Source organism: Aspergillus uvarum (genome assembly GCF_003184745.1).
Source record: "Aspergillus uvarum CBS 121591 unplaced genomic scaffold BO82scaffold_7, whole genome shotgun sequence".
Classification (NCBI taxonomy): Eukaryota; Fungi; Ascomycota; class Eurotiomycetes; order Eurotiales; family Aspergillaceae; genus Aspergillus; species Aspergillus uvarum.
In genome coordinates this window covers 620,778-638,307 of record NW_020291304.1, presented here as the reverse complement: position 1 = coordinate 638,307, position 17,530 = coordinate 620,778, and the positions used below count along the sequence as shown (strand labels likewise).

General features: G+C 54.8%; 11 protein-coding genes across 11 annotated transcripts; 6 read left to right on the top strand and 5 right to left on the bottom strand.

The window, feature by feature from the left end:
• The first annotated feature begins 91 nt into the window (after nt 1–91).
• pin1 (peptidylprolyl isomerase ESS1) lies at nt 92–1,024 on the top strand. The gene is made up of 4 exons (XM_025632995.1): nt 92–225; nt 319–716; nt 766–882; nt 934–1,024. The coding sequence occupies exons 1-4, from the start codon at nt 223–225 to the stop codon at nt 941–943; spliced, it is 528 nt and encodes a 175-aa protein (XP_025495640.1). The 5' UTR covers nt 92–222; the 3' UTR covers nt 944–1,024.
• A 423-nt stretch (nt 1,025–1,447) lies between these two features.
• On the top strand, nt 1,448–2,389 carry BO82DRAFT_398860 (uncharacterized protein; the record flags this gene model as incomplete). Its single annotated transcript, XM_025639060.1, has 1 exon — nt 1,448–2,389. The coding sequence occupies one exon, from the start codon at nt 1,448–1,450 to the stop codon at nt 2,387–2,389; it is 942 nt and encodes a 313-aa protein (XP_025495639.1).
• Nucleotides 2,390–3,171: 782 nt separating this feature from the next.
• Nucleotides 3,172–3,663, top strand: BO82DRAFT_429429 (uncharacterized protein; the record flags this gene model as incomplete). The annotated part of the gene is made up of 1 exon (XM_025640535.1): nt 3,172–3,663. The coding sequence occupies one exon, from the start codon at nt 3,172–3,174 to the stop codon at nt 3,661–3,663; it is 492 nt and encodes a 163-aa protein (XP_025495638.1).
• A 94-nt stretch (nt 3,664–3,757) lies between these two features.
• On the bottom strand, nt 3,758–6,774 carry BO82DRAFT_429428 (uncharacterized protein). The gene is made up of 4 exons (XM_025640534.1): nt 6,353–6,774; nt 4,192–6,303; nt 3,979–4,136; nt 3,758–3,929 (listed from the first exon to the last, which is right to left on the bottom strand). The coding sequence occupies exons 1-4, from the start codon at nt 6,647–6,649 to the stop codon at nt 3,872–3,874; spliced, it is 2,625 nt and encodes an 874-aa protein (XP_025495637.1). The 5' UTR covers nt 6,650–6,774; the 3' UTR covers nt 3,758–3,871.
• A 268-nt stretch (nt 6,775–7,042) lies between these two features.
• BO82DRAFT_371818 (nuclear cap-binding protein subunit CBC2) lies at nt 7,043–7,822 on the top strand (the record flags this gene model as incomplete). The annotated part of the gene is made up of 5 exons (XM_025637286.1): nt 7,043–7,108; nt 7,182–7,276; nt 7,342–7,386; nt 7,442–7,633; nt 7,690–7,822. 5 exons carry the CDS (start codon nt 7,043–7,045, stop codon nt 7,820–7,822), a joined length of 531 nt encoding a protein of 176 aa, XP_025495636.1.
• Nucleotides 7,823–7,841: 19 nt separating this feature from the next.
• On the bottom strand, nt 7,842–8,918 carry BO82DRAFT_302795 (pyridoxal 5'-phosphate synthase glutaminase subunit PdxT). The gene is made up of 2 exons (XM_025632139.1): nt 8,622–8,918; nt 7,842–8,556 (listed from the first exon to the last, which is right to left on the bottom strand). The coding sequence occupies exons 1-2, from the start codon at nt 8,873–8,875 to the stop codon at nt 7,998–8,000; spliced, it is 813 nt and encodes a 270-aa protein (XP_025495635.1). The 5' UTR covers nt 8,876–8,918; the 3' UTR covers nt 7,842–7,997.
• Nucleotides 8,919–9,086: 168 nt separating this feature from the next.
• Nucleotides 9,087–10,714, top strand: BO82DRAFT_184577 (4'-phosphopantetheinyl transferase family protein). Its single transcript, XM_025630460.1, has one exon. The coding sequence runs from the start codon at nt 9,356–9,358 to the stop codon at nt 10,397–10,399; it is 1,044 nt and encodes a 347-aa protein (XP_025495634.1). The 5' UTR covers nt 9,087–9,355; the 3' UTR covers nt 10,400–10,714.
• Nucleotides 10,446–10,977, bottom strand: BO82DRAFT_184573 (uncharacterized protein). Its single transcript, XM_025630459.1, has 2 exons — nt 10,620–10,977; nt 10,446–10,548 (listed from the first exon to the last, which is right to left on the bottom strand). The coding sequence occupies exons 1-2, from the start codon at nt 10,893–10,895 to the stop codon at nt 10,492–10,494; spliced, it is 333 nt and encodes a 110-aa protein (XP_025495633.1). The 5' UTR covers nt 10,896–10,977; the 3' UTR covers nt 10,446–10,491.
• A 203-nt stretch (nt 10,978–11,180) lies between these two features.
• Nucleotides 11,181–12,307, bottom strand: BO82DRAFT_351255 (1-acylglycerol-3-phosphate O-acyltransferase SLC1). The gene has a single exon (XM_025634378.1). It carries the CDS (start codon nt 11,998–12,000, stop codon nt 11,239–11,241), a length of 762 nt encoding a protein of 253 aa, XP_025495632.1. The 5' UTR covers nt 12,001–12,307; the 3' UTR covers nt 11,181–11,238.
• A 671-nt stretch (nt 12,308–12,978) lies between these two features.
• BO82DRAFT_184532 (anaphase promoting complex subunit bimA) lies at nt 12,979–15,848 on the bottom strand. Its single transcript, XM_025630458.1, has 3 exons — nt 15,391–15,848; nt 15,109–15,282; nt 12,979–15,050 (listed from the first exon to the last, which is right to left on the bottom strand). Exons 1-3 carry the CDS (start codon nt 15,725–15,727, stop codon nt 13,147–13,149), a joined length of 2,415 nt encoding a protein of 804 aa, XP_025495631.1. The 5' UTR covers nt 15,728–15,848; the 3' UTR covers nt 12,979–13,146.
• Nucleotides 15,849–16,537: 689 nt separating this feature from the next.
• BO82DRAFT_328032 (SND2/TMEM208 family protein) lies at nt 16,538–17,419 on the top strand (the record flags this gene model as incomplete). The annotated part of the gene is made up of 2 exons (XM_025632994.1): nt 16,538–16,828; nt 16,895–17,419. Exons 1-2 carry the CDS (start codon nt 16,820–16,822, stop codon nt 17,417–17,419), a joined length of 534 nt encoding a protein of 177 aa, XP_025495630.1. The 5' UTR covers nt 16,538–16,819.
• Nucleotides 17,420–17,530: the final 111 nt, after the last annotated feature.

The window sequence follows — 17,530 nt, the reverse complement described above, 5'->3', positions numbered from 1 at the left end:
TTTGTATGGTTTGCACCGTTTGCTTGTGGCCCCCTCGGTCTCTTGCTCTCTTCCCCCGCAGTTTGTCCCGCAGTCGGACCTGCAGAAAGAACAAAGCTATACACAAGATCCCTTCCCCTCCCCGCTTTTCTTCTCAGCCTCTTTTTGTCATCATCAGACATCATAGAGAACTATAAACCTCTCTTAGAGACACAACACACACCAAACTTCACTACATTCACAATGGTATTGACACTGTCCATGCTCCTCTCAACTCATCTATACGCTCTGCAGTCATTGTTTCCCAAGCTTACTGCTAACGCCCAGCTTCCACTACAGGTAGAAACCGGTCTTCCAGCAGGGTGGGAGGTTCGCCACTCCAACTCCAAGAACCTCCCTTACTACTTCAACCCGAGCACCAAGGAGTCCCGCTGGGAACCCCCCGCCGACACGAACACCGAGAAGCTCAAGCTGTACATGGCCGACTACCACAGCGGGCCTGCAGGACACGGGATTGGCCAGGGTGAGGGAAAGATCCGCTGCAGCCACCTCCTAGTGAAGCACCGGGATAGCCGACGGCCCAGCAGCTGGCGGGAGGCCGAGATCACTCGGTCGAAAGAGGAGGCTATTGAGATCCTCCGCGGCCATGAGCAGCGCATCCAATCGGGCGAAGCTACCTTGGGCGACATCGCCATGTCAGAGTCGGACTGCAGCAGTGCCCGCAAGCGGGGTGATCTGTATGTGAACTTCTTGAAATGTGCGGCCTCGGGACTAATGTGTTTGCAGTGGATTCTTTGGACGCGGGGAGATGCAGAAGGAGTTCGAGGACGCAGCCTTCGCGCTGCAGCCGGGACAGGTCAGCGGTATTGTTGAGACCGCGTCTGGCGTTCATCTGATCGAACGGTATGTATGGAGTTTATATGGTAGATGGTTGGGTACTAACGATGTGTCTAGTGTTCAGTAAAGGCTTGGAGTTTTAGCTCTCATAGTTGGAAGAATATATACCTCGCTTATAACATCAGACGCGCTTGAGATTTCTTGTGACGAATGCATTAAGTATTGATTCTAGTCAGTAACACAATGTCCGGGGTAAGTTGATAGAGGTCATGGAGGTGGTACGGTTTGAGAAAGATATAGGGCTTGTGCTGCCTGGGGCAGGGTTGCTGCTCTCCATCACACCAGTAACACCAGTACACTTGTGAATAATTCACTTGAACTCGAATGGGCCATGATGCTCAACACATTTCCAGGATTGGCCTCTCTCTTCCTCTCCACTCTTTATTCTCTACATCCATCACACTTCAACTCATCTTCTTCATCTATCCTCACTCTCATCCTTACCATCTCCACCCATCCACCTCACCTCACCTCACCTCATCCAGAAACCAACCATCAACATCAACCCGATCTTCACCCCCAGAACCAAACAACATACACACACACATCACAACCACCAACCCAAAACAAAATGTCCTACCTCTCCACACGCACGCTGAACCCACCGCCCGGCCGCATAAGCTGGGACCACCGCACCCTGCACCCCCCGCACTGGGTGTTGACCATCATGCCTCCGACCACCCGCAAACTCATCGACCGCTGCTACATACTCGCCTTCAACAGCCTGCGCGCCCAACAGTACGTCGAACTCCACTTCGCCGCTCGCTACAAAGCCCTGTGCCCGGATGCCATCACCAGCCCCAGCACCAGCACCGATCCCTCCACCAACCCCACCACACTAGCAGAACCAGCAGCCGAACCAAATCCAGAACCAACACCAACTCAAACCTCAGCTACATCTACAGCTACATCTACATCAACTACAGCAACAGCAACAGCACCACCGCCACCACCACCCCACCAAAAACCCCACCCCGCTCCCCAAATAACGCACGTGCAATCCATTGACCGAATCTTCGCCTGGCGCACAGACTACATCCCCGGCGATCCCACCCTCGCCCCCTCAGCCAAGATCCCACGGTCCGCGGTGCGGTTCCACGTCGACCGGGCGGCGTTCGCAGCGTACACGGCGCGGTACACGGCGCTGCTGGACACGTACCTGACGACGTACTATCGGCGGTACCGGGAGGCGGTGGGGGCGGTGGAGCGGTCCCTGGTTCTCCTCCGGGGCGGTGCATCCACTAATGAAGCTGGGCAAGGGGACGGGTATGAGGATAAGGACAAGGACGGCGACAAGGCGCGCGAGATGCGGGAGCTGGACTGTCGGCAGCTCGAGTGGTGGTGGGGAACGGTGTTTCTGCGGGAGATGATGCGGTGGGAGAGTCGGATTCCGTTGCTGCGGATGCCAGGCTTTGAGGTCGTTGTGGGGGAGGTGTATGAGGCTGTGAGGCGGGCGGTCGAGGAGGAGGAGGTTGTTGTTTGGGAGGGATGTGATTTGGATTGTGAGCAGTAGAAAGGGTTAAGGGTTGGTGGGTTGAGATTATTGGGATTAAGAAGGTGAGAAGAGGTGCAGGACTAGCTGGGTGTTAGTTACTGAAGCTGAGATTGAACAGAAGAAGCATTGTGGTCGAGTTCATGGGTACAGAGAACAAGACAAGGGAAAGAGCACGGAAACATACAGAGGGACACAAGAACCTTCACATGACCACAACCACCTCAACCTCAAGCAATAACCAAATATTGCAAACTCTATACTAATACTCAATACCAACATTCTTTCCTACCTCAAACCTAGTCCAAATCACCACCACCGACCCTAAAACCCCGGACCACCCCCAAACTTCTCACGTGAACCTCCAACCCTAACTAACTACATAAAGCAACCGGGGAATCTCAGCAACCTGATAGTTCAACCCCCAAGCCCAACCCCAAATTTCAACCCATGTAACAGCCCTTAAACAAAGAACAACCCCATACAAACCCCCATAAAAATGACACCTCCTACAAAGAGCTCCAAACAAAACAAACCCCATTGTCCATCTCCCAATCCCATCCCATCCCATCCGACCCAGCCTTCCTCCCGGCGTAAACAATATAAAACCACCCCCAACTACCACACCAGCCCACCTACCAACCACCCAAGCAGTCACATCATCACCCCTTCTCCTGACTAGGTACAGTACTAGCTACTATACTACTACTACTACTACTACTACTACTACTACTACTACTACTACTACTACTACTACCACACATCCCCCAAACCCCAAAGTTTTCCGAGGTAAAGACAGAAAAATGTGCACCTCGACAATCCGCACGTACAAATGCGGCTGCGTCTACGACGAGTGCACAACGCGATGCCCCGAGTCCCACACCAACCCTGCCAGCACCACGGACCAAGAGTCCTGTCCCGGGGTGGTCGTGGAGCGGATCGGCGTGGTGGACGGATCGTGCGAGGAGTGCGCGCGGCTGGAGGAGGAGCCCGTGGAGGTATACTCGGACGGGGCGGTGTCCGAGTCAGATGCTGCCGACGTCACCTACGAGCATCTGAACAGTCCGGCGGCAGGCCCCAACACCGTGCCTTATGCCTCCGGGATGTGGGAGCGGGAGCGCCTGGTTATGTATGACTTTAAGGACTGGGTAAAGTCGAGGACGGGCCGGGAAGGTCACGGTAAGATGCAGCAGCAGCAGCAGGGCGGGAATGCGGGCCGCGGGAATAGTCCCCCCCAGCCGCCGCCGCCACCGCCTTCGGATGATGGGCTTGATGATGATGATGATAAACAGTGACCGTGGACAGCAATAACAGTCCTGAACCACGATTATTGGGTAGGTCTGGGATCTGCTACGTTTTCTGCGCCTTATAGTGAACAAATTGAAATATCTTTTTGTGAAATTGAATATCTTTTTGTCGGATAGAAAAGTCCTCGCGTATCAGGAAGAGGTATAGAACGACGATAATGTCTCCAAGTTTTCATTTAAGCATTAATACCGCAGATCAGATAGTGGTGTTGAGTCGTTCCAACCGGGACGTGATCGAGTCGATGATTGCAGACCTGCCAGCGGATTAGTATGTCATCGGCAAAAACCCTAACTAGAACTCACTCTCGTTCCACCATTCTCATCGCTTCCCCAACCTTCGTCCGTTGAAGTCGGTATGGGATCGTCGGTTGCGCTGAAGCTGGGCTGCTGGCGTCGACAGCGGGAAGCCTAGCTGCAACCGACTTCGCTTCGGCAAGCATATCGCGTGCGAGTTCCTTGGCCTGCACATCATTATATTAGCTCAGGATCGACCCGATAATTGGAGAGAGCACTTACCGTTTCGAGGCGTTGTGCGATGGCTTGACGACTTGGCTGGCCCAATTGCGAGTCCTCCGTCGATTCGCCGAACGAATCACCGAGTCTCTTCACCTCCTGGAACCATGCCTTCTCTTTGTCGCTCAAAGGTCTGCCGCCAGATTTCATGAGCTTACTCCGAAGAGCCTCGTATCGCTGCACAAGCTGGGTCTGTCTGTCCTTCGCGGCCTGGAGTCTCTTATCGAGGGCCTCTCCGGTCCGAGATCCTTCGATCCGCTTGCCGTCCTCACCAAGCTCACTGGAGACACCCCGGACCCTATCCGCAACGTCAGCCAATTGTTTCAGTTGGTCACGCATCTCCCCCTGCAAGCGTTCACATCGGCGGAACAGATCCGAAGCAGCTCTCTCCAGCGCGTTCGTGTGCGCGGACAGAATCCGATGGGCGGCAGCAACTAGATCAAGGGTCGCAGGCGACAAGCGAACTTGCTCCTTGAGGGCCTGGCGCTGGCGATGCGGAACATGCTTCTCCACAAAAGTATTCAAGGGTGATTCCGAGTAGAAGATGGGTGGCACTTGATAGGGAGGGCGGCGAGGCGGGAGTACAGGCGAACGAGGTCCTTCTTGCGAGTCGAAGATCTGCAACTCGCCAATCGAAGGCAAGGAGACCTCCGGGGCGTCCAGGATCGCAGCATAAGGAACAGAGCCGCGGGATGTTAGAAGCAGGTACCCCAGGTCGTAGTCGTAGTAAACCAAAGAGGCTGGCAAATGAGCGGAGTGGTCCTTGTCCTCCCCAACGTTATCATCCACTTCGATGAGCTGCTCTCGCAGAGACGCGGTGCCTTCACACAGGACTTGCAGGCGGAACCCACTTCCACTTGTGTCTTCCGACTGCAGTTCGGCTTCCAATCTCTGCACCCAGGAACCAAGGGAAAAGAAAGTCACATTGGTCGCTGTAGTGACGAAGAAGTTGTAGCGGGAATAGACATCCTTGGTAAATGTCGGCCAGTGGTCCGCCTGTGCCTTCACGGTGTCCAATGATTCCACCAACAGTAGGTCGCATGGATCGGATACTGGCGTGCGGAAAACATTTTGCCGGCTCTTGGGGAGCCACTGCCCTTCAACGCCATCAAGCTCCAGGCAGACATAGATCCTGCCACTTCCACTTGACAAGCAGATCACGGTAGCCGACAATTTGTCCTCCCCGTCGTCTTCCAGCGCCAGGTCAACCTCCTCACCCGTCATGAGAGCGTCGATGTCAGCCCTAGCAGCAACGATAAGGATATCGCATAGGTCAAGGTCGTCAATCTCGTCACCGGTGTCCAGACGGAAGGGACCCTGCAGTCTCGGGATAGCGCTGGGGGTTGCAGGGCGTGTACGGACTTCGTAGTCAGACTCAACATCAGTGAGCAGCGGCTCCTGGGTGTCAATTTCAGTGAGCCAGTCATACTGTTGACGGCAAGCCGCGAGCTCATCTTCAAACTCCGCAGGATCCTCTTGCAAACTCGCGAGCTTTGGAAGGATAGCTGTAGTAAGTGCCGGGACAGTCGTCAAAGGCGCTCTCCACTTGGTGGGGAGCAAAGGACACAAAGCGTACAAATCGCCCGGCCGCATCGCAACCCAAAGGGTCATAGGAGCCCAGGCATCCTCCTTGGCAACACCGGTGCCACCAAAGGCAGCGGAGGCTACTTCCATATCGATGTAGTCCGCCGAAAAACCCTTGTTCCTTCCGAAACCCGAGGGCGCGAAATCCTCATCGCATGACGTTCCATCGATCAACTTCCGCAGGTCCACCGCCAGCGTCGGTCGATCAAAAGACCAATGGTTATTGCGATCAATTTCCCACACCCGGACGGCAGCATCCGCGGTGACTGTTACCAGACAGCCTGCCAGGTTGCTGTGTACCCCTAATGGATGCCATAGTGCGGAAACAACAGGAGACTCGGGGATAACGTGCGTGGTTGGTCCAAGCTGGTAGGTCTTCACGCGAATTGGAAGGGTGTCAGTGCCAGCCAAATGCGACGGGTCTGGAAGGACTGCGATGAACACGGTGTGGTCGGCTACGATAGCCAGGAAAGCGCCATTGGGAGACGGAACAAGTTGACGGATATTCTCGTGAACCGGGGTTAACAAGACCTGCATGCTATAAGCTATCGCCCATTTTGCACTCGTCGAGTCGTATTACCTTGTAATGCACACTCTTCTCATTCTCAGGTCGTGTTTCCGTACTTCCGTTCTTCAGTCGTCTCTGATGCTGCCATTCGTCCTTGACCCTAGTGAGATCGGACCAGCGGATCTGGTTGTTTACCACAGTAAACAGCTCATTCCCTCTCTTGGCCTGGATGCGCTTGGGCCCCGCATACTGCTGAGCTTGAGCTGGCTGAAGGTTTTCGGGGTGTTTGGTGCCTGCGCTGGAGAAAATCGAAGCACCTGGCGAAGGGCGCGAAAGCCAGGGCGGAGTGTAGCTGATGACTTTGGGCATGATCTGGAAATATTTTCGATCACACAATGAAGATGCAGATTATAGACCCATGCCGCAGGGAGCAGTGATAGTGAGAGAAGAGAGGGGAAATGACAAAAAGACGGGGAAGAGGAAGGAAAGGTAGGATTCGAGGTTGCGGGACAAAGTGTAGGGCGGGAGGAGCAGCAACAAAGTAGTAACTGAACAGCTCCAGCAGCGGCCGGGCAAAAATCCACCGCAGACGCGCGCCAAGAGTTTCCCATTCCATCACTTGAGCTCGGCTTCCACCTCACTGTCCCCAAACTTCCCCTTCTCCGTCTTCCTTTCCCCTCGTCCACGTACTATTTCATCTCTCACTCTCTCTCACTACAACCAGGACTTTCTTGGGTATCTCAGTGGGCGCATTCCGACACAATGAGCACGGTACCGCACAATACCGTGGAGAGACTGGACCGTCCCAGTGCCTACTATGTGGGAAAGGTATAGCTTCACCCAACCATTTAACAGTTCAAGGCAATGGACAGGATCATTAACCCTTCCGCAACTCGCATAGAACAAGAGACGCAAGTACAGCCACGACGAACCCGAGAAGCAGGAAGAGCCCGCCGACAATCTGAAGAATGCCACGACCCTTTATGTCGGCAACCTGTACGTGCTTCCAAGCTGGACTACACCTCCACAGACCCGCCATTAATTCGTACTGACTGCTACAGTTCTTTCTACACAACTGAAGAACAGATCCATGAGCTTTTCGCAAAGTCAGCCTCGCCCTCTCCCCTGCCGACCACGGACCACAAATTGACCAAGCTTTAGGTGCGGAGAGATCAAACGTCTTGTTATGGGGCTCGATCGATTCAACAAGACCCCTTGCGGATTCTGTTTCGTCGAATACTACACGCACCAGGATGCTTTGGACTGCTTGAAGTATATTGGAGGCACCAAGCTCGATGAGAGAATCATCCGCACGGATTTGGATCCCGGTTTTGAGGAGGGCCGACAATACGGGTATGATCATGGGTTCAATCATCAAATCCTCTTGCATGGCACTGACATTTGGGCAGTCGCGGAAAGTCCGGTGGTCAGGTTCGCGATGAATACCGCGAAGAGTACGACCCCGGTCGCGGTGGCTATGGTCGGGCATACGCCGACGACCAACGACGGCGCGAGGAAGAAGAGTACGGTAAAGGTAGGTAGAAAGCAACAATGGTTCCATCCGGTTGGCGCAAATACGGCGTTTATGTACAATCTATTTTCTATCGCTATTGCTTGGTGTAAAGAGAGGCATGTCCAAAGAAGTTTTCGTACCCAATACCCCATGCGGCGGCAAGAATGATGCTCAATGGCATTTTCATTCATGCAAAGCATCCTCTCAGTGCTCTTCGTTTCTCTTACGGACCGACTCCTCGACCTGGCGCAACCACCACAGGTGGATTCTGGCATCTGCCGTCAACTCCGGGTGGAAACTGGTCCCGAAAACATTGCCTTGCTTGACAGCAATGATGTCACCCGTCTCCTTCTCGGGGTCAGACTCGCAGGCTATCTTGGCGGCTGTCCCAGGCAGAGTGGCCAGCACCTGCACATGGTCCTCCATGGCGGCCAGGGCTGCCTCGCTCTCCGCGTGTCGAGAAGGTGCCACGACGGTGTCATCTAGCTTGGCCTCACCCACTTGGATACCCTCTTGGTGTGGGAGAAGCTTCTCAACAACCGGGGCGCGAATAAAGACGGCTGGGAACGCGGGCTCATCGGAACCCAAGAAGGGCAACTCCAGTGGCGCCTGGAAGCTTTCTGTTTGCCGGCCGAAATGGTTTCTGTTCACGCGCACATCAAGACCTCCGATCAATTCCTGGCCGCCTTTCTTCGTTCGGTTCGCCGACTCCGCGAGGAGGATCAGGCCGGCGCATGTTCCCCAAGTTGGTTTCCGGTGGACTCTGCCGTGGAGAAAGGGAGGCAAATGTTAGTCGAGGGCCAAAATGAGTCAGTTCTAGTAACGTACTTGACGAAGTCCCTCAGGGGCTCCAGGAGATTGGACCGTGCCGCGACGAGGGACATTGTGGTGCTCTCGCCCCCGGGCAGAACGAGCGCATCGCACCGGGCCAATTCCTGCGGGGTGCGGACTTCGATGAACTCCCATTGTGCCTTGGAAACATTGTCATTGGCGGATGCAGTGGTCGCGGCCTGCTTCAGCAATTGCACATGTTCGTAGAATGCGCCTTGCAAAGCAAGGACTCCGACGGTGATGTTGCTCATTGTGGGAGTGTGTTGTAGAATTTGGTAGTATGTAGAAAGTCGGAGCGCCACTTTGAGTCAATCAATCGACCGATCGCCGCGGGAAACCCCATGTCTTCCGCCCGTTGGAGGCGGATCAACCCTCGGACCGTGCTTATCACCACGTGACACTCCCCGCAGGCAGATATACCCCATCAGGCAGGTGAGGATTGAATTGATTGAGCTGAGCTGACACAATCCTTTTTTCGTATAATCCAGGTTTCTTAACCCTGGCAAGCTCTGAATAGAAGTCAGCACTCAGACCCTTCTCGAGGACTTCCAACCACCTCCGTGAATCCCTCGCGCGCGACAATCCGTCAGCCCAACTCCACTCGCAACTCTGTTTACTCCTGTCATCCACCCCGCAGCGCACCTATACGTACCCCGACACATATACAACCACAAACACCAGCAATAACCACCACCACCACCCAGTCCCAAAACACCACCCCAGACATCAAAATGACCACCACCACAACAACAACAACAAATACACCCCCAAAACCCCCAACCCTAACAAGATGGTACATCGACACCCGCCCCCTAACCGCAACCGCAAACCCCGCCAACCTCCCCCTAATCACGACCCTGCAACCCGACGACCAAACCTCCATCCGGCGCTTCCACCACCTCAAAGACAAGCACATGTCGCTCGCCTCCAACCTCCTCAAGTATCTCTTCATCCACCGCAGCTGCCGCATCCCATGGGACCGCATCACGCTCTCGCGGACACCGGCCCCGCACCGCCGGCCATGCTTCATCCCCAGCGCCGCCCTCCTCACCGAGCAAACCACCGCCCACAAAGCAATACCGAGTATTGAATTCAACGTCAGCCACCAGGCCTCCCTCGTCGCGCTAGCAGGCACCATCATCCCCACGGACGGACAGTCCACAGAGGGAATCCCGCAGGTCGGGATCGACATCACCTGCACGAACGAGCGCCAGCCCTCCAGTAGTAAAAGCAATGCGCCAACCGCACCCCGCGCAACCTTCACCAACTACGTCGACATCTTCGCCGAGGTGTTCTCGGCCGAGGAGATCCGGCTGATCAAGACGCTCCAGCCCCCAACCACACATGACACGCCCCAAGAATCCTCCAGCGACGGGCTCGAGTACAGCTACCGCGTGTTCTACGCATACTGGGCGCTGAAGGAAGCCTACATCAAGATGACGGGCGAGGCGCTGCTGGCGCCCTGGTTACGGGAACTGGAGTTCGCGGGGGTCGTGGCGCCGGAGCCGGGTTCCCCTCCCACAAAAGTGGGGGAGCCGTATACCGGGGTGCGGACGACGTTGCACAAACAGCCGGTGGAGGCGGTGCGGGTGGAGATTGTCGCCTTTGAGCAGGATTATCTGATTGCGACGGCGGCCAGGGGGCCGGGGATTGGGGCGCGGAGGGGTGGTGGTGCGGATACTGCACAGCAGGACACGTGGGAAGCGCTGCGGGAGATTGATATTGAGCGGGATGTTAGGCCTTGTGCTGAGGGGAGGTGTCGGTGTTTGGAGTAGTGGATGTCCAGTATTTGCGTTGTATGGTGATATCTAAGGAGAAGGAAGATTGGTTTGTTCCAACCACCCCAGAGTGCAGCTGAGCGCGATGGTCACGTTACGATTTTGTCCGGAAAGTCCCAAGTAGCAATAGTGCTGGTATATACACTCTAGAAGGAAATGGTCTCAGTCTATGAATACAAAGCTTCTTGAATACCACTCGGATCTAGGGATCGTCTACCCCATGGACGAGCAGATCCTCGTCCGCTGTCTCTGCCAGCCAATCCTCCAGTCTTCTTCCCCTTATCCTCCCAAAGTTGGCTCCTGCAAGGCCTAACCAGAAAAGCGATTGCGGCATTGCTCCGATAAAAGAAAGTAGGTAAGCGGAGAGAAAGAACAAGGTAATATCGACGCGGGAGATGGCTGGAGGACACAGGGTGCCAGACCAGAGAAAATCTCTCGCCGTAGGATCCACCCTCTCCCAAAGCATCTGATTAAGTACGGTGAGTGGCTGCATGGTATGATCGGTTGAGGACGTGGAATCGTAAAAGATGAATAATAATAGGGAAGGCACGAGCACGGGATATCAGTAGAGTTTACAAATGCTCGAATGCAGGGCGCTTCTCGGTCGTGAATGAGTCGATCATGATATCACGTAAACTGTATCGTCATGACACGAGATCTAGATCTCGACGGCAGTGGAGGTGCCATTGGCGACAGCGGAGCCAATCTCCGTCTTGTCCTTCTCCGACAGTTCAAGAAGAGTCTTGAGCATCGACGCTTGCGTCGACTTGGTGAGACTGTCGACGTCGGCGGGGGTCAGACCCTCGGTGCTGATCGGCGGAAGGACTATACTTGTGTTAGTCACCAAGATATAATCGAAAGACACATCCCGGACCCAAAAACGCACCCTTGATCTTGATAGTCCCCGCATTGAATCTCATATTGCGGGGAGACAGGACGTGGGAGTAGTTCTCCGTGACGACGGGGACGATCGGCACACCAGCCTTCACAGCCAGGTGGAAAGCACCCTTCTTGAAAGGCAGCAGCTCCGGGTTGTCGGAGTAGCTCCGGGTGCCCTCAGGGAAGATAAAGACGCTCTGGCGATGCTGACGCATCTCCGCGGCGGCGCTGTCGAACGCCTTGACGGCCGTCTCACGGTTGGCACGGTCAATGAAGACGGTCCGGGACAGGGCCATGAACCAGCCGAGGAAGGGCACATATTTGAGCGACTTCTTGGCCGTGACGCTGCAGTAGGGCGGGAAGATGGCGCCCAGCATGAGCACGTCCAGCTCCGACTGGTGGTTGGAGATGAACACCGCCGGGCGAGTCGACAGGTGCTCGACCCCCTCCACAATATCGAACTGCACACCGGTCGTATACCGCATCACCCACTTGAAACTGCGCGCCGTGGCCCACTGCGACACCCGGCCGTAGCCGGCCAGGCGCAGGACGATCGAGGCCACAACGCCATAGGTGGCGCACAGGAGGAGCGACCCATAGGCTGCGAGGCAGCGAGCAACGAACGCGGCGCGAGGAACCTTCTGGCCGAGGGCGAATAGAGAGAGCGTGACCACGACGAACGAGCTGATGCCCGAGGCAACGTAGGAGAAGAAGGACATGACGAGACGCGACAAGGAAAAGGGCTGGTCGGAATTGAGACTATGGGGCTGCATTAGAAAGATTCGAGTCAGATCAGGGTCCTAGGGCGTATAAATGAGGGAGGGAAAGATGAGAGGCTGTAAATGAGAATAGAGGGAGGGGCACATCTTTCTCATTCGTAGAAAGAGATTGGGGGGGGAAATGGGAGATTCAACGAACCGAAACAAACCGCTGGGGGAAGGAGAGATGGGAAGGAACTGCTGGGGTGGTTGGATGATGAGGTCAGGCGAGTGGTTCTCTGAGAGAGAGAAGAACTACAACATCACCCGAGGAGGGAGGGTAGCAGGATCAGGGGTGACAATGGGCAACAATGCGAATGACTTTTAAGAAGAAGAGTTGAGTCAATCCAGGAACAGGGACTAAATGTGGGGAATTGACCAGGGGAGGCGAACAACTCAACAATCAATTCAATTCATTCAAGTCAATTCATCCCAACTGGTTTTTTGACTTTTGGGCCGATTCCTCCGCCGCCTCTCACCGCCTTCACCCTGCTTTTTCCCCGCCTGGAGAAGCCGAGGCTCATTTGAACCATGAACTATAGTACCGTAGTGAGTATACTCCTAAGTTCAGCACTGATTCTCATTGCTTTGCTACTAACGATAGACTGCATAAGGCACCATAAGAATATCTCTCCATTATGTGCATGGACCCGATCGTTCTGGCGTCCTTATCTCGGGTCTCGCAGTCAACCCACTCACCCTCCATCCATCCATCCATCCATCCTCCCCTACGCTAAGATACAATATCCAGGAGCCTCAACACCCCGTTGAGAGCCCAATGCAGGAAGATGCCCTCTAACCAACCCACCGGCAAACGCCCTTATAATGCTGATGCTTGCACGAATCTGATCCAGGAAGAAAAAGAAAAACACAAACGCCGATCCTCGCCCAATGATGATCCCACGCCGCAGATTGGGTTCGGAAAAACAACCGCAGGCTGAAGGACAAGACTAACAAGGTACAATAATGGAAATGAGAGTATTGGAGGGATAATTCAGGAGACCACGGGGGCAATGGTACAATCATGCAATATCCTCGTCGTCGTCATCGTCGTCATCCAAGGATTCCATAGCGTCCTTGATATACTGTGCCGCCTAGTGCACGAGATTAGTATTGCTTCGGACCAGCAGGAGCAAAGAGGTGACTTACCTTGGGATCCAAATTCAAGGCGGTGGTGAAATGTTTGATTGCATTGGCTTTTTCGTGTAACATCTTGTAGAGTTTGCCTAGAAGATAGTGAACGTTGGCTTCGTCGGGAGCCATGTCTTTGAGGATCTTCAATTCGGCGAGCGCTAATTTCAGCTCCTGGAGCTTCATCAACACGCGAGCCTTGCGGAAGCGAGCAAGAACTGAATGGGGAGCGAGAGAGCAAGCACGGCCGTACTGAATGAGAGCCGCCTTGGGATTGTTCATTTTCTCCAGGACCAGGCCAATACAGCATATAAGCACAGCGTTGGTCGGGTTGATCGTGGCCGCGTTGCGGAAGTGTTGTTCGGCGAAGTCAAGCTTGCCCATCTTATCGTATACCGTGCCCAATCCGTACCAGGCATTGTAATGCCGACTGTCGGCGCTGATTCCATGTCGGTACGCATCCAGGGCTTTGTCGTATTCCTCATTCGCCACGTATTCGTGTCCCTGGAGGGTGAACCCGTAGGCAAAATGAGGATCCAGTTGCGTCGCACGCTTGAAGCACTTCAAAGCTTGATCGTGGTCACGTTGATGAGAGAAGGAGTTGCCCACAGCACACCAGGCCTGCGGGGAGAGACGATCAATCTCCATCAGCTCATGGGCCAGATATGCCAGTTCCACGTCGCTCTTTAGGTGCCACAAGACCGTCGAATAGATCTCCATATCCTCTAATCGTGAAGGAGCCATGGTCTTGACCCGGATGAAGTACTTCTCCGCTTCGGAATACATGGCTTGCTCGTAATATGCCCGCCCGATCTGCGAAAGAACCCAGGGGGTCTCCCGCTGGCCTTGGGAGAGGGCTGTGTAGATCTGAATAGCTTCGGGACACTTGTACCGGCAAAGGGCGAAATAGCCAGAGGCCAACTTCGAAAAGAGCTCCAGCAGCCAGTTCAGCGCCTCCATCGCCTTTGACCTCTCCAATAACGTCCCCTTGGCGGGAGGATGATGTACCCCATTGGGCGCCGAAATGCCTGAGCGATGCTCCCTTGGTTCACCATCATGAATTTCGTTCAACTGTTTTCGCGAGCCGCTCACAACACGGTTTAGACTCGCGCCTGTTGCAGTGCGGCTCTTCGTACTAGTGGCCTTGACCTTCTTGAGCTCCCTACCATCCTTGGCTCCGAGCGTCGTATTGGACAATTTGCTAGTGGTCGGTTTGATCTGATTGAAGAGTCGGACGCTCCGCCGTTGCGGTGCCCCTGGCTCGGAAGGCGGTTGCGCTGAAGGGTGAGCCACTTGGCCTGAGACAGTTCGTTTACGATCTCCCACCCGAGAACCGTTGATGGCGTCTTTCTCTGGATGTAACGCGTTTTGCTCTTCTGTCTCGATGCGGGTCCTCGTCCGTGGTCTGATCCCCGTTGGTTTCATCTTTGGCGGTGAATCCATGGTATGGTCCACTCCGATGGCTTGGATTGTCCGGTTCTTCCGAGCTGGTGCTAAGGGCGGCTCCCACGTACCTTCGCCGCTACCGGTCCGGTTGAGGCCACGAATCTCATCGGATTCGCTGCTCTGACCTCCGGGTGTCTCAGTGCCTTCCCGAACTGCTGGGGCCGTGCCTGTCCCTGTTGACGCCACGCTGACTGTGCTCCCATTCAGCTTTTCCCATAGAGCCGAGCTACCGTGAGAGGCTGTCGTCTCGCTTCGAGACGCCAATGACGTAAATGGATCCATGCTCGAATTCGCTTTAGCCTGTGGTTGCAAAGGGCCACCATTGTGTGTCGTCTTGTCGGAGGGGATGTCCAGGTCCTCTTGCGAGGAGGATGATACTAGAGCATGGAACTCGGGGTTCATCTTGAAGATGTTCGGAACTCGAATATTGACACCTTCGAAATTACTTTTAGCAAAGCTTTCGCAACCGATGTTGAACTGCAAGCGACTCACCCGTCTCGCAAAGACCCAGAAACGCGTCCCACATGAACGGATTCAACTTGAGCGACTCAACATAGCATTCTACCGCCTTATTGTGTTGATTGTGAGCGTGCCACAGCTTACCCAGTAAGCACAACACTGCTGCCGCATCCGGGAGATGTTGTCTGCGCGTCTCGCTGTGCTTGTCTAGAAGTAAACAAGGAAAACAGAGGTCAGCCCCAAGCCGCATTACAAAAAAAGAAATAGGTGTCGCGAATGACCGCATCATGCCGCCGAAAACTCAAGCAGACTCACTCCAATGGTTTTTAGAAGCCCAAAGGCTTTTACTCCGTTCCAGCGCCGTGATGCCGTCGATATATTTCCCCAGGTCCAGACAAGCTTGCGCGAACACATATGCGCAACCAAGATGCGTGCCGCGGGATCCAAAGTTCTTGCTATAGTCATATGCTGCTTTTACCTGGCCATTTTGGAGATGGCATAAGGCGAGCAGGTACGATGCTTCCGATGCGCGCGGCTCATAGGCGTGCAAGCGGCCGGCAAGGAAAAGCGCGTTACGGACCAGGTTGTTATCGAGGTGATAATAAATCAACTGCCGCAGCTGGCTCGATATGTGAGCGGTAGATGGCGACATGGTTTCTTTGCGGTTTCATTCAAGGAGTCGAGGATGGAGGTATTGCGTGAATCGGAAGGATAGGAGGGAGTGTCTGTGCAAGGGAGGTCGAAACAAGAAAAAAAGAATGAAACTCCTTCTCAATACCGATAAGTCATTAGGTGAGTAAGTAAGCAAGTGGTATTTTCTTAACACTAGAGTCGTGGGAAAGGCGCGGCGAGAACAAAGGCGAGGTGACGAGGTCGCGGTGCCGGCTCTCACTGCATGGATGAAATGCTTGTCAACAGCCACCGTAATCCCGGACCGAAAGGCGCAAAGCGTTGTCGCAGGGCCAGTCCCTGCCTAATAACTGGGACGGAGTCCTCCTCCTTCCCTTTTTCCGAAGATTATCGAGAGTCGAGAGAGGGTGAGAGTGAGGTCGGAATAAACCCAGTGGATGACGTCTCGCGAGAGGGACAGACTCGTGACGACGATTGGGAGAGGGAGGGGCGAGTCTAGAGGGATGCTAGGAGGAGATCAAATTGCATATCGCAGCGATGACAGAAGGGTGGAGCATGAACAGTGCCTGGAACTAGCCCCAAGCTGGCGGGAGAGAGTTTCGATGCGGTGAAGTCAAGTTAAGTTAGGGACCGTGTCGTCACGACGCTCTCTTTTCGGCCATGCGATGTTTTGGGGGGGGGGGGGGGGGTGGGGGCAAAGCAAGCAATTCCGAGCGTGGCTGGTGGAGAGCGAGGCGCGGGCGCTTGTCCGGTTGTGGTGGTTGTGGTGGTTGTGGTGGTTGTGGTGGGCAACGCTATTCTGCCATTCCCTCTTCCGTCTGCAATTGAGTTACTCCGTAACCACCGCCGATTGCAGCTCCGTCAGGAAGAAGTGACCCCTGGGTGATCATGCCGCATTGCTACTGAGAGTGTTGAAGGCTATTACCATTCTGTTATCGCATATCACAAAAGAAAAATCCCACATCCCAAATATCCATTGAAAGTATCCGCATCTACCGCCTGCCCAGCCGTTCCCCACCACGCGACCTCAGGCACATCATCCGACATACACATACTCGTTAAGACCAGATCACCTCCCACCTACAACCACCCACTACTACCACCACACACAAACATGGCTCAGGTTCTACCCCCCAACTCTACCCCACATCCAGACCCCTACTAACCACCGCCCCCCAAAAAAAAACAGAAAGCAGCCAAAACCCTCGCGGCGCGCAACACGGCCCTCCTCCAGCGCACCCACCTGATCAGTCTCGGCCTACACGCCCTCTACCTCGCCCTGCACTGGACATTCAACCGCCCGCGCGTCCTAAAGCCCTACATCTTCCTTGCGGTTCCGACGCTCCTCATTGAATTCTACCTGGACCGGCTCGGCCGGCCGCGCCACAACCCGGCGGACGGCTCGCTGCGCTCCCCCGGGGAGGACCTCGGCGCCGCCGGGCTGACGGAGTACATGTGGGACGTGCTGTACTGGACGTGGGGCTGCATTGGGGCCGTGTGCCTGTTCGGCGACCGCGCCTGGTGGCTGTGGGTGGTCATCCCGCTATACTCGGGCTGGTTGGCCTACTCCACGTTCATGGGAATGCGGAGCGGGCTGGCGGGGATGGGTGGTGCTGGCGATAATGGCGGTGGTGCTGCTGGGGCTGGGGCTCCGGAGAGTAAGAGGCAGAAGAAGTTGGAGAAGCGGGGTGGGCAGAGGGTGCAGTATCGGTGAGGTGAGGGGGTAGGACGTGTGGGGAATTTGAGTTGTTGCGGTTTCCATTTCATGGTTATTTGAAATGGATTCATGGTATTTTGAAACTGTATGTGGGATGAGCATGGTCTC

What these genes read in the sequence shown, in the direction of transcription:
- BO82DRAFT_184577 (XM_025630460.1), top strand. Translation starts at nt 9,356, where the DNA reads ATGACCACCACCACAACAACAACAACAAATACACCCCCAAAACCCCCA.
- BO82DRAFT_184532 (XM_025630458.1), bottom strand. Translation starts at nt 15,727, where the DNA reads ATGTCGCCATCTACCGCTCACATATCGAGCCAGCTGCGGCAGTTGATT. An exon ending in GGCTTCTAAAAACCATTGGA is followed by an intron (nt 15,283 to 15,390) that starts GTGAGTCTGCTT and finishes GTTTACTTCTAG; the next exon opens with ACAAGCACAGCGAGACGCGC. An exon ending in TCTGGGTCTTTGCGAGACGG is followed by an intron (nt 15,051 to 15,108) that starts GTGAGTCGCTTG and finishes GTAATTTCGAAG; the next exon opens with GTGTCAATATTCGAGTTCCG.
- BO82DRAFT_351255 (XM_025634378.1), bottom strand. Translation starts at nt 12,000, where the DNA reads ATGTCCTTCTTCTCCTACGTTGCCTCGGGCATCAGCTCGTTCGTCGTG.
- BO82DRAFT_429428 (XM_025640534.1), bottom strand. Translation starts at nt 6,649, where the DNA reads ATGCCCAAAGTCATCAGCTACACTCCGCCCTGGCTTTCGCGCCCTTCG. An exon ending in AGAAGAGTGTGCATTACAAG is followed by an intron (nt 6,304 to 6,352) that starts GTAATACGACTC and finishes TATAGCATGCAG; the next exon opens with GTCTTGTTAACCCCGGTTCA. An exon ending in ATGAGAATGGTGGAACGAGA is followed by an intron (nt 3,930 to 3,978) that starts GTGAGTTCTAGT and finishes ATCCGCTGGCAG; the next exon opens with GTCTGCAATCATCGACTCGA.
- BO82DRAFT_184573 (XM_025630459.1), bottom strand. Translation starts at nt 10,895, where the DNA reads ATGCAGCCACTCACCGTACTTAATCAGATGCTTTGGGAGAGGGTGGAT. An exon ending in AGGATCTGCTCGTCCATGGG is followed by an intron (nt 10,549 to 10,619) that starts GTAGACGATCCC and finishes ATTTCCTTCTAG; the next exon opens with AGTGTATATACCAGCACTAT.
- BO82DRAFT_302795 (XM_025632139.1), bottom strand. Translation starts at nt 8,875, where the DNA reads ATGAGCAACATCACCGTCGGAGTCCTTGCTTTGCAAGGCGCATTCTAC. An exon ending in CCCCTGAGGGACTTCGTCAA is followed by an intron (nt 8,557 to 8,621) that starts GTACGTTACTAG and finishes TCTCCACGGCAG; the next exon opens with AGTCCACCGGAAACCAACTT.
- pin1 (XM_025632995.1), top strand. An exon ending in GCCCGCAAGCGGGGTGATCT is followed by an intron (nt 717 to 765) that starts GTATGTGAACTT and finishes ATGTGTTTGCAG; the next exon opens with TGGATTCTTTGGACGCGGGG.